This window comes from Gadus macrocephalus, chromosome 16 (assembly GCF_031168955.1).
Source record: "Gadus macrocephalus chromosome 16, ASM3116895v1".
Classification (NCBI taxonomy): domain Eukaryota; kingdom Metazoa; phylum Chordata; class Actinopteri; order Gadiformes; family Gadidae; genus Gadus; species Gadus macrocephalus.
Window position 1 is genome coordinate 1,566,570 of NC_082397.1, and position 18,882 is coordinate 1,585,451.

Below are 18,882 nucleotides of genomic sequence, written 5' to 3' on the forward strand. Positions count from 1 at the left end.
CATGACTGATTGTGAATATTTGATAGAATTACAGCACAAATGGGTCTGGATTAGTTCATATTGACCATATTGATCCGTAACATAACTGCAGCAGTAACATACATTTAACTCAACTCACCTTCTGCCTGTGTTGCCCTGGAGGGAGCTGGAGGCCTGGATGTGGTGCTGGATGTTGGATGTCCTGCAGCCTGTGTTGCCCTGGAGGGAGCTGGAGGCCTGGATGTGGTGCTGGATGTTGGATGTCCTGCAGCCTGTGTTGCCCTGGAGGGAGCTGGAGGCCTGGATGTGGTGCTGGATGTTGGATGTCCTGCAGCCTGTGTTGCCCTGGAGGGAGCTGGAGGGCTGGATGTGGTGCTGGATGTTGGATGTCCTGCAGCCTGTGTTGCCCTGGAGGGAGCTGGAGGGCTGGATGTGGTGCTGGATGTTGGATGTCCTGCAGCCTGTGTTGCCCTGGAGGGAGCTGGAGGGCTGGATGTGGTGCTGGATGTTGCTTGGCCTGCAGGCTGTGATTCACTGGAGGTAGCTGGAGTGCTGGATCTTGTGCTGCTGGGCGGGGCACCAGATATGGAGCAGGCACCTAGCCTCTAGCCACATAAACAGAATATTGACGTTAGGCTCCAGCTCCACGACGTAAGGAGCTCGTGTCACTGCGCTGAATAATGAAGCGCAGTCCCCTGTCAGGCGACGGTGAGGAGCACATCAACACTCTGACAAACGCCACCGCCGCCGCCGACATCGGGATGACAGAGAGGAAAAAGAAAAGGGAGCCGGTGATGAGTTTTTAGTCGACCAGCCCTTTTACAGCACCCTGCTCCCCCCCCACCCCCCACCACCCTCTCTCTCCCCTGCCCACCTCCCCCCCCCCCGCCTCCCTCCTCCCCTCATCCAAAAATAAAAATCAAAGTACATCAGTGGAGGAATAGGACGGATAAGAGCAGAGACCACTTTGTTATGGTTTGCCAAGGCACGGAGGACGTTACGTCTTTGTTAGATGAGAATGGCTGTCAGCGTCACAAAGCCTGGCCGACTTGTGTGTCTGTCCCTTTTGGCAGCCGTCGAATCTCCTGGCGGGGAAATGTATGGCAGCTCCACGTTCACAATGTGGGTGTAAAATGGATCTGGGATATGTTTGGTATGATAACGAGTTGGAATGTTCGTTTGGGAGCAAAAAAGCGCATATAGACGCATTCTTAAGTTGGCTGTTTTTAGCATTTCTACCAAAACGCTATAAACTAGGAACGATAGGGGCATGTCTCATGGTAAAAACTAAATCGCTATTTTAAACCACTTACAAGGCTAGGAGTAGCCCGACACATGAGTAGATTGGCGAACACAGAGCTTGCGTGTTGTTCACGGATGTCACAAGCTCCGTATTCGCCAATCTACCTATCGAGTTTTAAAGACAAGATGGCGTTGAAGGGTGAACTATTATGTGTTTAAATTTTCCTTTTTTAATAAACAATCTGTACAATCAATGCCTCGTTTTATATGTTAAGACCCTTATTATACTACCAAAGAAGTGTCGGGCTACTTCTAGCCTTGTAAGTGGTTTAGAATAGCGATTTAGTTTTTACCATGAAACATGCCCCTATCGTTCCAAGTTTAAGAATGCGTCTAAATGCGCTTTTTTGCTCCCAAATGAACATTCCAACTTGTTATCATGCTACATATGTCCCAGATCCATTTTACACCAAAATTTCTCCTTTAAGATTGATTGAAAGATACAAGTGTGTTGATTTGATATAGAATAATAAAGCCTAAGAAAAAAAAAAGTTGAGCGCTACACTCACCTAATAATGACAATATAGAAGTGTATTATCATTTACACAGATAGCTACCCAAAATAGTTGGCTAAACGTACATGCTCCAGAGAGAGGCTAGGTGAAGATCGGAGATCAGATGTCCCTTCTGCAGCAGCTGGGGAGATCGGCAGAGGATCCAAGAATGTTGGAGAGTAGATAAAGTTAGACGATTACAAGCAAAAACATGTAGCTGTAGCATGTAGCTAGCCACAACTAATTAAAGCTTTGCTTTCCTCCTCTTCTCTCCGTTTTCTGATTTGCGCAGCTGAAGCCTTGAACCTTTATTTGTGGAAACCTTTGTGAACTCTGATCAGTCGGATCGGTTCAGAGCAGCGTTGAGATGCGCTTCTCGCTTTCTGAGGTTTTTGCACCGTGCATAAAAGTTAAAATATGTTCAACTTTGGGCGGTGGTCCCAGGGCAGCCCCGCTTGTCGGGTGATTCAACGTCCCCAATAATCCTACTATCCGATTGAAACACCAACAATGAACCAAAGAATGCAACACCACGAAGAAAAAGTGTACCTCTCTGTCTGATGTTGGCCCTCCGGAACGTCCCCGAAGAAAATGCCTCGTCATTCCAATCAACTGCAGTAGGATTTGCCATAGAAAGTGTCATGAGTCATCAGTCTTACGATGCAAACCGTGAAACAAATTCAAATTGTGTGCATTGCTTACCTTCTGTGATTGTAGCAGACCACAAAGGAAGACAGTTTCTTATGTTTTCTTCCGCAGAGGCCATTAGAAACAATCTGACAGGAGGATGCTCACCGAAGTGTGCTTCAGAGAAGACCTTCTCCGCTAACACTTCTGTGGTGAATATTATTTTCTGTTTAACACACACACACACACACACACACACACACACACACACACACACACACACACACACACACACACACACACACACACACACACACACCCTTATTGCACCTTATTACCTGCAGGATAATTACATGTCAATGAAAATTAAAGTCACAACACATACCGAAGGTTCAATTTTCCCTTCTGGCTCGCTTTTGAGGTGGTAGTACTTCCTTGACACCAGCGTACAGTTGGCCGGTTTGTAAATCCTGATGCATTTCTTCCTGTATTTGTTCATCTGTTCTTCAATAGCCTGCACACACAGGAACAGGAGGGGCAGGACCAAATGGTCAGAGAGGGAGGAAGAGTGAGAGGGAATATTGGGATAGATAGTTATTTTCAAGATGGCAGATCACATAAAGACCGATGAGCCCTCAAGAGAGGATGTTAAACTGAATTATCTAGCCACGCCTATTGCAGTCTAGCCTAGCCCAGCTCATCCTAGCCCATTTCAGGCTAGCCCAGTCCAGATAAGCGCATTCTAGGCTAGCCCAGACCAGTCTATTTTAGTCTCACCCAAGTTCTCCCTCCCCTAGTTTAGCAGTTTATCCCAGCTTGGCCTAGCACAGTTTAGTCTAGTCTGTCTGTCTATCCATGAATCGGTTTATCAACACACAGGGACTCTCGTTCTATTAGTTAATCGTTGACCATTGTTCTTCGTCACCTTGATCTCAGAATCGCTGTTCAAGCCCAAATACACTTGGAAGATGGGGTCTTTTTTGTTCTGCTCCTTGTAAATCAGCACCATCGCGTGGTGCTCCACCATCCATAGATAAATGCTCCAAAAGCTACTTTGAATGGGACCCAGGAGAGACAGCGAGGACACGCGCCATTTAACATGGCTGGCCGTGAAGCCCACCGTCGACTCAATGTCTGCATGGCGTTCCTTTACGTGCAGAACACTGAAGCTCAGATCACGCATAGGTTCTGTTGAAACATGAACAATACTTTATTCGAGCCCGTTGGGAAAGATAACTGCCAGTATGTACTTAGACTCATAAGTTTGGAGAAATATATGCGATAGTAAAATGATAAACATTATATAACAAGTGATACCAGCGATGATTTTCTAATCCAGATTGTATTTTAAAAATAAGCAGGGATCTTGTAAAATGAATTCAGAAGTCGCAAATATTTTAGGAAAACAACGAATATTGAAATAATATATATAATAATGAGTTTCAAAAGTCAAGATGAGCTGAGTGAGTCAGCCCAAACCAAGAAATAACCAAAATGGTTGGTCAACAAAACACTGCCAAAGCTGCCATGCACTCAGAGATTCTTAGAGTATTCAGCCTATGAACCCCCCCCCCCCTTCACAGTCAGAGTGTGTTCTTACCAGCAAGGCACAGAGAGTGGGGGAAATGGATAAACTTGAGCACAGAAGAATCCTTGTTGACCACATCCACATCATAAACTGATCCAGCAGGTCTCCAGGAGTCTTGAAGGAACTCAGAGAATTGGAACCAGGACAGGACCGAGTAGCGGACCAGAGCCTGCTCCGACACTTCAAACACCAGACCTGTAGCCGAACACTCATAGGTCCCCTCGCCTTCCAGCTGTACCCTAACACACACACACACACACACACACACACACACACACACACACACACACACACACACACACACACACACACACACACACACACACACACACACACACACACACACACACACACACACACACACACCAGAATCTGTTTGTGGTTGGGACCATAACCCCATGATAACCCCATGGGACTGATGTCAGGACTGAATGTCACTCACTGGAAGCTCCACTTAGAAATCTTCGTTGGGGTAACCTTCTCATACTCAGGACTCTGTAAAAAGTAGAGGCAAACAACAATATAGAGCAATACTGAATTTATGGAATGTAAATTTAACGTAAAGGTATATATTTTGTTGAAATTCACCTGCTGAGATGCTTTACATTTTTCACAATGTGACTTGAAGTGCATCTCCTCTGTCAGGATAAATAATTCTTGTCAGTAACAAAACTGACAGCATGTCCAGTGTAAGAGTAATGTGGACATTAAGCCCTCCAATAACAGTTGGCCTCATGATACACTGGCAGGCAGCATTCCCGGTTCAGTGAACCTGGATATATTTCTTTAACCCCCAGTGAAATACTTCTGTTGTCAGATCACCTCGTCATTGAGACTCAAAGCTCAATGGAAGAGTGATACTGCTCACCTTCATCCTCTTCATCAATCTCAGCACTGGCATCTGGAAAAAAGACAAAATAAGAAGGGAGGGTGAGAGTGAGGTTTGGAGAAGCCTGGAGGTATGTAGCGTGAGAGAAGAACCAGAAGAACCACGACTCTTACCAGAATCAGAACAGTCCTCCTCTTCACACCTGTCCACCACGGGTATGCTTGCTGTGTCTTCGGTGAGACTTGTCCCTGTGAAAGGGGGATCAATCAAACTCTGAAATGTCTGACAGCACCTCCTCAACCAATCACGGGGAGTTTAGTTGAAACCTCAAACCATGGCTTATTTCCATATTTATACATACCTATATGACACCTTTCCACTCTTGATAGTAAATCTGCAACAACAAGAAATTTTGCAGTTAGCAGTGATTGTTTTAGTTTCGTTAATAGTTTCTGGAGGTCATTGTTTGTTACTTAGCAGTGATGGTGATTGGTTTTGGATTCAGTATTGGCCTTAATCAAAGGACAACAGTAGAAGCCCTATGAACTTTATAGACACACACTGCTGCATGCAGAGCAGCTTCCCCTATGCGTTCACTATCGAGGCAAACAGCAGATCAGAGAAGTAATTTGAAGCATGCACGGGCAGCAGCGGAGCACACGGCATGCATCACATTAGAAATGTATTTGATGCAGCATCAAGCCAGCAAACCATTCGTTACATCAATGTCACCTAACACCCTGACTGGTGGCAGCGCAACTATTACACACAACACTGCCAACACACTACTTGGCACATGCACATTTTGTGTGTGTGTGTGTGTGTGTGTGTGTGTGTGTGTGTGTGTGTGTGTGTGTGTGTGTGTGTTTGTGTTTGTGTGTGTGTGTGTGTGTGTGTGTGGGGGGGGGGGGGGGGGGGGAGGGGTTGCAGTGTCAAAATATCGACACTGCAACGGCACCAGTGTGCAGTTAGTATTGTGTAAGCAAACCATTCATTACAACGATGTCAGCTTCAACTCTGTAGCTGTGGCAGCGCACCTATGACACAAAACACACCTTTTTACATTACGTTACATTTATTTTGCCGGCGCATTTGACCAAAGCGGCCAACAGTAATCGGGGCTGTCAGGAAAATGCGGTAACGCATGCAACTTAAAGCATTTCCTCTGTTTTTTCATAAAGGTCCTGAGGCTGGACCTGGGTGCCCGTCAGATCTGCCAGCGTGTCGGGTGTATGATTGCTGCCGTTTCTCTATTGTGGGGAAATGGCCGACCGGTTGGAAGTGATTGGCTATATCGTGGTGGGCTGTGTCATTGCCGCTCGGGTTCCCACGTGAGAATGATTGCGTGCTGGGGAGTCAAATCTGGGAGTCAAATGGGAGGCCAAAGGGGTCCCAACTACGCCTCATTGTGGACGGTTATTGACTTAAATAGACGTAAAATTAAGTGTTTTTGATTACATAATGCCTAATGTTTGCGCTGTTGCATTTTATAATTTATGAACATAAGAACATAAGTTATAAACAATTGAACATCTAGAATCTAGATGTTCAGTGTACCTGTTTCCCAATAGTGAATATGCATGCGTCTGCTAGGCTACTGCATCCAAATACTGGAAAATAGAAAATCCACATTCACGCCGGTAGTAATCTAATATGCAACGCAGATTAAATCCGATTTAATCTGCATATTATCCGATATAAATGTCATCAATATAATAATAATAATAATAATAATACATTTAATTTAGAGGCGCCTTTCAAAACACCCAAGGTCACCTTACAGAGCATATAGTCATCATACAATTTTTTTAAAAAAAACAAGACATTGTGGAAACAGATAAATAAATAAATAAACATAAGCAATAAGAAATAAATAAAACAAAAACAAAACAAAACAAAAAAACAAAACAATCAAAACAGTGATCAGTTAGACGTTGTGTGCGAGTTTGAACAGGTGAGTTTTGAGTTGTGACTTGAAGGTTGTAATGGTGTCTGACTGTTTTATGTGTGGGGGGAGGGAGTTCCAGAGCCTGGGTGCTGAACAGCTGAATGACCGGGCACCCATTGAAGTGAGTCGTGATGTGGGGATACATAGTAGTCCAGCAGAGGTTGAGCGGAGGGAGCGGGAGGGAGTGTATTCTTGGAGGAGGTCGCAGAGATAACTGGGGGCTAGGTTGTGGAGAGCTTTGTAGGTGAGGAGTAGGGTTTTGTATTGGATACGGTAGTGTACTGGGAGCCAGTGAAGTTGGATGAGGACAGGGGTGATGTGGTCAGATGATTTGGTGCGGGTGATGATCCGGGCGGCTGAGTTCTGAATGATCTGCAGTCTGTTGATGAGTTTGGTGGGGAGTCCGGTGGGGAGTCCGGTGAGGAGGGCGTTGCAGTAGTCTATGAGTGATGTGACAAATGAGTGAACTAGGATTTCAGTGCTGGATTGGGTCAGTGATGGGCGGAGTCTGGCGATGTTGCGGAGGTGGAAGAATGCAGTCCGGGTGATGTTGTGAATATGGGGTGCGAATGAGAGGGTGTTGTCCAGGATGACGCCGAGGCTCTTGACTTTGGAGGAGAAGGGTACTGGGAATCCATCGATAATTATGAGTGGAGCTGGGGTGTGTTGTGATTATATAGTATAGATATAGTGGGGGGATATATATAGTGCTTATATAGTTATAAGTTTTGCTTATATATACATGAGCACTTATATAGTGCTCATGTATTATAAAATATTGATAGAGATTACATATTTCTGGTCTCATCACATGCTATGAAAGCAGAATATTGTTATGGTGCTTGCAATTGCTATTGAACTAACATATTCAGTCCAATCGCAAAAGCTTCCTCCAGATCGAGCAACCACCAAGTCTTCAAAGTAAGACGCAGTAATATTGTTTGAGTCCTCATATAATTGTTTGTGGTTGATTGTGGATTTTATGTTCAAGTATTTGGATGACGCCTAGTGGATAAACTTGATCTAAATCTATTTACGTCCAAACAAGCGGCGACTATAAATCCCGGGGTCGTTTGCGGACCGCCTGCGTATTTCACTAACAGCGCACCGGGCGGAATGTGTCTCTGCTTCTCTGCTCGATGAAAGAGAGAAGGATGGCTGTTCCATCCAGTCCTGCCTGAAGTCTGCTACTACCACCTGATCTCTGGAAGGTAGTAAAGTCTATGTGCTAAACACTGCATGAGCTTGGTGTCTGGTTGAGCCACTTGTCCAAGTAGCACATCGTAGTGAGCTAGATTGCTATTGACTTATCATATCAACACATTAGGCCTCAACGGTATTTTCGTGAGTTTCCCTGAAGTTAGGGGGTAAGGCCATATGAAGCCATCGACATGGGACCAACGCAACGGACCATTAGTGTAAATTAAACTCAGAATATCTCTGGGTTTGAACATTGTTGGAAACATTTTGGATTATGAAAGAACACAACTCAACAGAATATATTAGGTATTATATATTTAATGCGTAAATGTTACAGATAAGGCCTTGATATATGAGGAATTTTATTATAGACGTGCTTATGTTTCCTTAGACGGGTTTCCTATGAATGTTGGATTGCATCAGAGACCAGGAGGGTTTTTAGTTGAACAGCCAGTTGAGACTGCTTCATTGTGCTGCTTTGACATCAGTCTTCTGTATTATAATATGAAATCATGTACGCTGTTTTTTTTGTCCTCTAGAACCACACACACACACACACACACACACACACACACACACACACACACACACACACACACACACACACACACACACACACACACACACACACACACACACACACACACACACAATTCAAAAAAGGGCACATGTTTGTTCATGAACTCATCAGAAGTGGTTTGGTGTTGATATCTATAAAAACAATTAAGCTATTACAAAATAAAAGCCTTGAATATGAATTAGCCCCGGAAAATAGACGAATGTCGAATATAAAACCAATTTCACCCCGTTCTGCCAGAGACACTGAGACAGAGTAGACATGAAACGGATTTGGCCATGGCATGTGGCCAAGTAGTTACTACAGAGTATACAGATTAAATATAACGATGTATGCTTTCCCTTTGCAATTTCAAAAGGTTTCCCAGATAGGTTAGCTGTATAGCTAGCTGGTAGGCTATAGAAAATAAACCGAGTGGTAGCCACTTTCACAGGTCAGTTAAAACGATGCTAGTTGAAAAGCTTTTGCTGGCAAACATAGGCCTATACTTCAAAATGACACTACAAAACGAGATAACTGTTACAGTTTATTTAGCATTATCAACTTTATGGTTTTGGAAACAACTGTCTGTGTCTGACTCTGTAGTGATCTTACCCTGCGTTGTACCGTCTCTTAAAACAACAAGCGCATCTTGCAGGCAGGCAAATTGTGAAAGGTCATGTCACACTAAATTTGTACCGGCAACCAAATTTGTACCGGGCGCGTCATCCATACGTAATCCATTCCAAACCTGCCTGTCAGCAGATGATCGCGTCGTCCGTTGCCGGGCAGGTTTCAAAAAACATTCGCGCTCATGTTGCCAAAGACGAAATAACATAATACAGTTAACGGATTGCTAGATAATGTAATGTTTTGTTGGGTTCCTTAATAAACACACAATGTATCTTGGAACAGACATCAACATGCAGCGCGCCAATCCAACTGCGCATGCTCCGTGTGACGGTCTAATAACTGATGTTGATATCATTACATGTAAACACTTGTTTTTACTTTATATTTGTATTGTATTTAATTGTTTAATAAAATGTAGCAAGTAAACTGAGTGTTTAAAGCAGGTCAAGGACAAAATAGCGCAATACAGATAACGGATCGCTAGATAGAAGGTTCGCGAATGTTCACGTCATTCGACGCGATCGTCCGTTGCCAGGCAACGGACGAAGCGATCATCTGTTGCCAGGCAGATTTGGAGTGGATTACGTATGGGTGACGCGCCCGGTACAAATTTGGCAGCCGGTACAAATTTAGTGTGACAGTCACGTTGATAGCCTATGACGTCACCCAGCGGCAGCAGCGCACTGAGCGCCGGTAAACGAGGCTACAAAGTACAAACTTTACTTCTGTATCATTACTTTTAGACATTTTTATACTCGAATAATTGATTCACATGTTAATGTGTAATTTTACAAAGCATTGAAAATTTAAACGACCACTCAAAAGGCCTCTCCTGGAACCGTCACCTTATCGTGGTGGAGAGGTTTGCGTGTCCCTGTGAACCTGAGAGCTGTGTTGTCTGGAGCCTTGTGCTCCTGGTAGGGTCTCTCATGGCAGAGTGGTCTCAGGTGAGGGGCCAGACTAAGAATGGTTCAAAAAACTCCAATGAATAACGGAAAAAGAGGAGATGTGACCCGGCCCGGAGGAAGCCCGGGGCCCCCGTCTGGAGCCAGGCCCAGACGGAGGGCTCGATGGCGAGCGCCTGGTGGCCGGGTTTGCCACGGAGCCCGGTCGGGCACAGCCCGAACAAACTACGTGGCACCCCCCCTCTCTTCATCCCATGGGCCCACCACCTGTGGGAAGACCCGTTGGGGTCGGGTGCGCAGCCACATGGGTGGCAGCGAAGGTCAGGGGTCTCGACAGACCAGACCCGGGCGGCAGAAGCTGGCTCTGGGGACGTGGAACGTCACCTCGCTGTGGGGAAAGGAACCGGAGCTTGTGAGGGAGGTGGAGCGCTATCAGTTAGATCTGGTGGGGCTTACCTCCACGCACAGTCTCAGCTCTGGTACCGTACTCCTGGATAAGGGTTGGACTCTATTCTTCTCCGGAGTTGCCGAGGGCGTGAGGCGCCGGGCGGGTGTGGGGATACTCATAAATCCCCGGCTGAGCGCCGCGGTGTTGGAGTTTACCCCGGTAGACGAGAGGGTCGCCTCCCTGCGCCTAAGGGTTGTAGGGGGGAAAACTCTGACTGTTGTTTGTGCGTATGCACCAAACAGCAGCTCAGAGTACTCGGCCTTCTTGGAGACCCTGAATGGAGTCCTGTATGGGGCTCCAGTAGGGGACTCCGTAGTTCTGCTGGGAGACTTCAACGCCCACGTGGGCAACGATGGAGACACCTGGAGAGGCGTGGTGGGGAGGAACGGCCTCCCTGATCTAAACCCGAGCGGTCGTTTGTTATTGGACTTCTGTGCTAGTCATGGATTATCCATAACAAACACCATGTTCGAACATAAGGGTGCTCATAAGTGTACCTGGTACCAGAGTACCCTAGGCCGAAGATCGATGATCGATTTCGTGATCGTGTCATCTGATCTGAGGCCGCATGTTTTGGACACTCGGGTAAAGAGAGGGGCGGAACTGTCAACCGACCACCATCTGGTTGTGAGTTGGATCAGGGAATGGGGGAAATTTCCGGATAGACCTGGTAAGCCCAAACGTGTAGTGCGGGTGAACTGGGAACGTCTGGAGGAGGCCCCCGTCCTAGGTATCTTCAACTCACACCTCCGGCGGAGCTTTTCTGGCATTCCTGTGGAGGTTGGGGGCATTGAGCCGGAGTGGGCGGTGTTCAAAGCCTCCATTGCTGAAGCTGCGGTGGCTAGCTGTGGCCTCAGGGTCTTAGGCTCCTCAAGGGGCGGTAACCCTCGGACACCGTGGTGGACACCGGTGGTCAGGGAAGCCGTCCGACTGAAGAAGGAGGCCTTCCGGGATATGATATCCTGGAGGACTCCTGACTCGGTTGCAGGGTACCGACAGGCTCGAAGGGCTGCAGCGGCTGCCGTGTCGGAGGCTAAGCAGCGGGTGTGGGAGAAGTTCGGAGAGGCCATGGAGAAGGACTTTCGGTCGGCACCAAAGTGTTTCTGGAAGACTATCCGGCACCTCAGGAGGGGGAAACGGGGAACCATCCAAGCTGTGTACAGTAAGGATGGGACTCTGTTGACCTCAACTGAGGAGGTCGTCGGACGTTGGAAGGAACACTTTGAGGAACTCCTGAATCCGAATAACACGCCCTCTATGTTGGAGGCAGAGCTCGAGGTTGATGGTGTGTCGTCGTCAATTTCCCTGGTGGAGGTCACTGAGGTAGTCAAACATCTCCGCAGTGGCAAAGCCCCAGGGATTGATGAGATCCAGCCAGAAATGCTAAAGGCTCTGGGTGTTGAGGGGCTGTCATGGTTGACACGCCTATTCAACATCGCGTGGGAGTCGGGTACAGTGCCAAAGGAGTGGCAAACCGGGGTGGTGGTTCCCCTGTTCAAAAAGGGGGACCAGAGAGTGTGTGCCAATTACCGGGGTATCACACTTCTCAGCCTCCCTGGTAAAGTCTACTCCAAGGTGCTGGAAAGGAGGGTTCGGCCGATCGTCGAACCTCAGATTGAAGAGGAACAATGCGGTTTTCGCCCCGGACGTGGAACTACGGACCAGCTCTTCACTCTCGCAAGGATCCTGGAGGGGGCCTGGGAGTATGCCCATCCGGTCTACATGTGTTTTGTGGATCTGGAGAAGGCGTATGACCGGGTCCCCCGGGAGAAACTGTGGGAGGTGCTGCGGGAGTATGGGGTAAGGGGGTCTATCCTCAGGGCCATCCAATCTTTGTACTCCCAAAGCGAGAGCTGTGTTCGTGTTCTCGGCAGCCAGTCAGTTTCGTTCTCAGTGGGTGCTGGTCTCCGCCAGGGCTGCGCCTTGTCACCAATCCTGTTTGTGATATACATGGACAGGATATCGAGGCGTAGTCGTGGTGGGGAGGGGTTGCAGTTCGGTGGTCTGAGGATCTCGTCACTGCTTTTTGCAGATGATGTGGTCCTCATTGGATCATCGACCTTCAGCACTCACTGGATCGGCTGGCGGCCGAGTGTGAAGCGGCTGGGATGAGGATCAGCACCGCTAAATCTGAGGCCATGACTCTTAGCAGGAAACCGGTGGATTGCTTACTCCGGGTAGGAAATGAGTCCTTAGCCCAAGTGAAGGAGTTCAAGTACCTCGGGGTCTTGTTCGCGAGTGAGGGTACTATGGAGCGTGAGATTGGCCGGAGAATCGGAGCAGCGGGGGCGGTATTGCGTTCGCTTTACCGCACCGTTGTAACGAAAAGAGAGCTGAGCCGCAAGGCAAAGCTCTCGATCTACCGGTCGATCTTCGTTCCTATCCTCACCTATGGTCATGAGGGCTGGGTGATGACCGAAAGGACGAGATCGCGGGTACAAACGGCCGAGATGAGTTTTCTCAGAAGGGTGGCTGGCGTCTCCCTTAGGGATAGGGTGAGAAGCTCAGCCATCCGTGAGGAACTCGGATTAGAGCCGCTGCTCCTTTACTTAGAAAGGAGTCAGCTGAGGTGGTTCGGGCATCTGGTAAGGATGCCCACTGGGCGCCTTCCTTGGGAGGTGTTTCAGGCACGTCCAGTGGGGAGGAGACCTCGGGGAAGACCCAGGACTAGGTGGAGAGATTATATCTCAACACTGGCCTGGGAACGCCTCGGGATCCCCCCGTCAGAGCTGGTCAATGTGGCCCGGGAAAGGGAAGTCTGGGGCCCCCTGCTTGAGCTGCTCCCCCCGCGACCCGACCCCGGATAAGCGGATGACGATGAGGTGAGGACTCAAAAGGGCACTTTGGTCCTTCAGAGGGAAAAGGGCAGGGGCTCGGGCACCCATAGCCCCCCCCCCTCTGCACGTGCCTGGAACTATGTCTGACCAAGTGTTCTCCAGTCTTGGTCATTTTAAAGGCATATTGTACGATTTTCAGTGATATGCACTTTTTAATATGTTGTTGAAATTGGTTTATACATCCTGACAGCAATAAATAACTTATGGGCAATGAAAAAGAAGCGAAAAAAAAAACGAATTCTGTATCTGCTATAAACCTGTTAAAATGCTTACCAATCGGAGACATTGTACCCGAATCTAAAGAACCAATCACAAGCCTGCGCGTTCTCTCCCCTCTGTACGAGCCTGAGCCGGCCTGAGCGCGTTCACGGAGGGCAAAGAAAGCGTTGTTATCATAGTAGTTCATGACAGTGGACTAGACCTAGTGAGCCTACAACGTTAACACGATGGAAGAAAAAAAACAGAAGTTACCACTGCCACTGTCACACTAAATTTGTACCGGGGGCAAAATTTGTACCGGGTGCGTCATCAATACGTAATTCAGTCCAAACCTGCCCGGCAACAGATGATCGCGTCGTCCGTTGCCGGGCAACGGACGATCGCGTCGAATGACGTGAAAGGTTCACGAACATTCGCGAACCTTCAAGCTCGTTCATTCGCCATTTTTCATTGACCGTAACAAGACCGATAACGTTGACCGTGACCAGACAGATAACACTTACACTTACAAATTACATTTATTAGCGTTGCTAACTTTATATTTGTATTGTATTCAATTGTTTAATCGTATTTAGCTCGTAAACTGAGTGTTTAACGTGTAGTAAACTGCGTGTTTAACGTTCTCATAGTCTAGCTAGCTAGCTTGTGTTCATTTAATTTAGATAGATAGATAGATAGATAGATAGATTTTAGGTGTATAGGTTTTTCTTGTTGATTGAAAATGGTGTCATTTAATTGTATTTTCTTGTATCTGTCGTCTCAGACGTATGAAGCAGGTCGCACTCTCACGGAGAAACGGCAGATCCGGAGGGATGCAAAAAAATTCACTCTTAAAGGTATTATGTAATTAAATAAATAACATTTTATGCAGTCCATCATTATTCATCTTCTATTTCACAAATGAGTAGGCCCTGCAAAGGAAACTGAATTAAGTTATGCGCAATCTACAGCTGATGCAGTGCTGATGTATGTTCTCTCCCTCTTTCTAGGGAATTGTTTGTACTACCTTGGGGAGAATGGCCTTTCAATGAGGAGGGTGATCCTCACTGAGAAGGAGAAGGATGAGGTGCTGACGGAAGTCCATGCTGGCCACTTTGCAGTCAAGAGGATGACGGACAAGATCAACCAACGCTTCTACTGGAAGGGAATTACCAGAGATGTTCAGGAATGGGCAAGTGATCAATTTGTTCAAGTTGTGTTTGATCCAGATCAGCTCTAATATTTCCTGTGATACGCTGAGGCACATGAGATTTAACACTAGGAACGCCGGGCCATTTTTACTTACTACTAGCGCCACAAGAGGGGTCAAATGACCCCTATGTCCTTTGAATGAGAGAATAATTTATAGTGATTGCCTTATATAAGTAATTGTTAATTCAAACTACTGTGACACGCAAAGAACATCACCTCTACTCTAGAGCATATTATTAAATCTGTTGTGTTTAATCTCCTTGTGTTGTAAAGGTGAAAACCTGTATGTCATGCCAGAGGTTTGAGCATGTGAAAACGGAGGCACCAGAGTTGAAGCCCATCAAACCGAAGTCACCATGGCATATGATTGGTGAGATATCTTGCTTTTGGGTTCTGTGAAATGGCTACAACCTCTCAAAGTCATAATTTAATTTGTATTATTTTCTTAATGTACTGTATTGCCATTTCTACCTCTCTAACGTCATGGCCTGTGGGTATGTGTTTATTTCTGTCCCTACTCTAGGTGTTGACCTAATTGGACCATTCAAAGCCTCTAAGAATGGGAACCGCTTCTGTCTGACAGCAACTGACTTCTTTACCAAGTGGGTGGAGGCCAGGCCCATCATGGACAAGAGTGCAATTGCCACATCACAGGTGTGTAAATCATAGCAACATTTGCAGCGTAGTCACATATTGTGAATGCAGAATGTTGTTACAACTGACAGAAAAGTTTGGCGGGGGGATGGAGAATGATTTCAGCTTCTTTTGATGTTCCACAGGCTATGATGGACATTTTCTACACCCATGGGGCTCCTGAGGTCATCTTGACCGACCAGGGTCGTGAATTCTGGAACAAGGTGGAGTATTTACACATATAGATGTGTCATTTAACAGTGGTTGATCAACACTGGCAAACAAGAAACCTAATAACTGTTGAATTCCTTAATTCAGGTAAACAAGTCCATGTTTGAGGAGTTTGGGGTCGGCACCGAATCACATCAGCATACCATCCTCAGGTATAGTGTATAGTATGTATGGGATAATGTACAGTGAGACGGTCATTATTGAGAAATTAACCCCAACAGGGTGATGCAGGACCCCGACTGGAATATGATCAGAACGGTGTCCATAGCAAAAGTCTGTTATTCATAGCAGCGGTCTGCTATACAGAAATAACAGACCGTAGAATGCCCTAATTGACCAATCAGAATCGAATATTAATAATAATACCCTCGGACACCGTGGTGGACACCGGTGGTCAGGGAAGCCGTCCGACTGAAGAAGGAGGCCTTCCGGGATATGATATCCTGGAGGACTCCTGACTCGGTTGCAGGGTACCGACAGGCTCGAAGGGCTGCAGCGGCTGCCGTGTCGGAGGCTAAGCAGCGGGTGTGGGAGAAGTTCGGAGAGGCCATGGAGAAGGACTTTCGGTCGGCACCAAAGTGTTTCTGGAAGACTATCCGGCACCTCAGGAGGGGGAAACGGGGAACCATCCAAGCTGTGTACAGTAAGGATGGGACTCTGTTGACCTCAACTGAGGAGGTCGTCGGACGTTGGAAGGAACACTTTGAGGAACTCCTGAATCCGAATAACACGCCCTCTATGTTGGAGGCAGAGCTCGAGGTTGATGGTGTGTCGTCGTCAATTTCCCTGGTGGAGGTCACTGAGGTAGTCAAACATCTCCGCAGTGGCAAAGCCCCAGGGATTGATGAGATCCAGCCAGAAATGCTAAAGGCTCTGGGTGTTGAGGGGCTGTCATGGTTGACACGCCTATTCAACATCGCGTGGGAGTCGGGTACAGTGCCAAAGGAGTGGCAAACCGGGGTGGTGGTTCCCCTGTTCAAAAAGGGGGACCAGAGAGTGTGTGCCAATTACCGGGGTATCACACTTCTCAGCCTCCCTGGTAAAGTCTACTCCAAGGTGCTGGAAAGGAGGGTTCGGCCGATCGTCGAACCTCAGATTGAAGAGGAACAATGCGGTTTTCGCCCCGGACGTGGAACTACGGACCAGCTCTTCACTCTCGCAAGGATCCTGGAGGGGGCCTGGGAGTATGCCCATCCGGTCTACATGTGTTTTGTGGATCTGGAGAAGGCGTATGACCGGGTCCCCCGGGAGAAACTGTGGGAGGTGCTGCGGGAGTATGGGGTAAGGGGGTCTATCCTCAGGGCCATCCAATCTTTGTACTCCCAAAGCGAGAGCTGTGTTCGTGTTCTCGGCAGCCAGTCAGTTTCGTTCTCAGTGGGTGCTGGTCTCCGCCAGGGCTGCGCCTTGTCACCAATCCTGTTTGTGATATACATGGACAGGATATCGAGGCGTAGTCGTGGTGGGGAGGGGTTGCAGTTCGGTGGTCTGAGGATCTCGTCACTGCTTTTTGCAGATGATGTGGTCCTCAATGGATCATCGACCTTCAGCACTCACTGGATCGGCTGGCGGCCGAGTGTGAAGCGGCTGGGATGAGGATCAGCACCGCTAAATCTGAGGCCATGACTCTTAGCAGGAAACCGGTGGATTGCTTACTCCGGGTAGGAAATGAGTCCTTAGCCCAAGTGAAGGAGTTCAAGTACCTCGGGGTCTTGTTCGCGAGTGAGGGTACTATGGAGCGTGAGATTGGCCGGAGAATCGGAGCAGCGGGGGCGGTATTGCGTTCGCTTTACCGCACCGTTGTAACGAAAAGAGAGCTGAGCCGCAAGGCAAAGCTCTCGATCTACCGGTCGATCTTCGTTCCTATCCTCACCTATGGTCATGAGGGCTGGGTGATGACCGAAAGGACGAGATCGCGGGTACAAGCGGCCGAGATGAGTTTTCTCAGAAGGGTGGCTGGCGTCTCCCTTAGGGATAGGGTGAGAAGCTCAGCCATCCGTGAGGAACTCGGATTAGAGCCGCTGCTCCTTTACTTAGAAAGGAGTCAGCTGAGGTGGTTCGGGCATCTGGTAAGGATGCCCACTGGGCGCCTTCCTTGGGAGGTGTTTCAGGCACGTCCAGTGGGGAGGAGACCTCGGGGAAGACCCAGGACTAGGTGGAGAGATTATATCTCAACACTGGCCTGGGAACGCCTCGGGATCCCCCCGTCAGAGCTGGTCAATGTGGCCCGGGAAAGGGAAGTCTGGGGCCCCCTGCTTGAGCTGCTCCCCCCGCGACCCGACCCCGGATAAGCGGATGACGATGAGGTGAGGACTCAAAAGGGCACTTTGGTCCTTCAGAGGGAAAAGGGCAGGGGCTCGGGCACCCATAGCCCCCCCCCCTCTGCACGTGCCTGGAACTATGTCTGACCAAGTGTTCTCCAGTCTTGGTCATTTTAAAGGCATATTGTACGATTTTCAGTGATATGCACTTTTTAATATGTTGTTGAAATTGGTTTATACATCCTGACAGCAATAAATAACTTATGGGCAATGAAAAAGAAGCGAAAAAAAAAACGAATTCTGTATCTGCTATAAACCTGTTAAAATGCTTACCAATCGGAGACATTGTACCCGAATCTAAAGAACCAATCACAAGCCTGCGCGTTCTCTCCCCTCTGTACGAGCCTGAGCCGGCCTGAGCGCGTTCACGGAGGGCAAAGAAAGCGTTGTTATCATAGTAGTTCATGACAGTGGACTAGACCTAGTGAGCCTACAACGTTAACACGATGGAAGAAAAAAAACAGAAGTTACCACTGCCACTGTCACACTAAATTTGTACCGGGGGCAAAATTTGTACCGGGTGCGTCATCAATACGTAATTCAGTCCAAACCTGCCCGGCAACAGATGATCGCGTCGTCCGTTGCCGGGCAACGGACGATCGCGTCGAATGACGTGAAAGGTTCACGAACATTCGCGAACCTTCAAGCTCGTTCATTCGCCATTTTTCATTGACCGTAACAAGACCGATAACGTTGACCGTGACCAGACAGATAACACTTACACTTACAAATTACATTTATTAGCGTTGCTAACTTTATATTTGTATTGTATTCAATTGTTTAATCGTATTTAGCTCGTAAACTGAGTGTTTAACGTGTAGTAAACTGCGTGTTTAACGTTCTCATAGTCTAGCTAGCTAGCTTGTGTTCATTTAATTTAGATAGATAGATAGATAGATAGATAGATTTTAGGTGTATAGGTTTTTCTTGTTGATTGAAAATGG

The 18,882-nt window shown here is 47.5% G+C and overlaps 1 protein-coding gene and 2 long non-coding RNA genes across 4 annotated transcripts in view; 2 read left to right on the forward strand and 1 right to left on the reverse strand.

Annotated features, from left to right (window-relative positions):
- Nucleotides 1-18,882, reverse strand: part of LOC132473960 (uncharacterized) — a 206,532-nt gene that overhangs the window by 3,818 nt on the left and 183,832 nt on the right. The window contains exons 8-16 of the mRNA XM_060074361.1: nt 4,579-4,628; nt 4,433-4,485; nt 4,003-4,229; nt 3,328-3,590; nt 2,788-2,916; nt 2,478-2,628; nt 2,325-2,387; nt 1,862-1,917; nt 110-584 (exon numbers count right to left, since the gene is read on the reverse strand). Coding sequence (XP_059930344.1) covers nt 110-584; nt 1,862-1,917; nt 2,325-2,387; nt 2,478-2,628; nt 2,788-2,916; nt 3,328-3,590; nt 4,003-4,229; nt 4,433-4,485; nt 4,579-4,628 — 1,467 coding nt within the window. The remainder of the gene's footprint in view (nt 1-109; nt 585-1,861; nt 1,918-2,324; nt 2,388-2,477; nt 2,629-2,787; nt 2,917-3,327; nt 3,591-4,002; nt 4,230-4,432; nt 4,486-4,578; nt 4,629-18,882) is intronic.
- LOC132473973 (uncharacterized) overlaps nt 1-18,882 on the forward strand; it is an 84,239-nt gene that overhangs the window by 2,723 nt on the left and 62,634 nt on the right. The window lies entirely within an intron of this gene.
- Nucleotides 13,466-15,956, forward strand: LOC132473970 (uncharacterized). Of its 2 annotated transcripts, XR_009529528.1 has the most exons (4): nt 13,466-14,401; nt 14,555-15,126; nt 15,280-15,410; nt 15,536-15,956. It is a non-coding gene; the product is annotated as an uncharacterized LOC132473970 (long non-coding RNA). The 2 variants fall into 2 exon arrangements; XR_009529527.1 differs by having other exon boundaries at nt 14,555-15,410.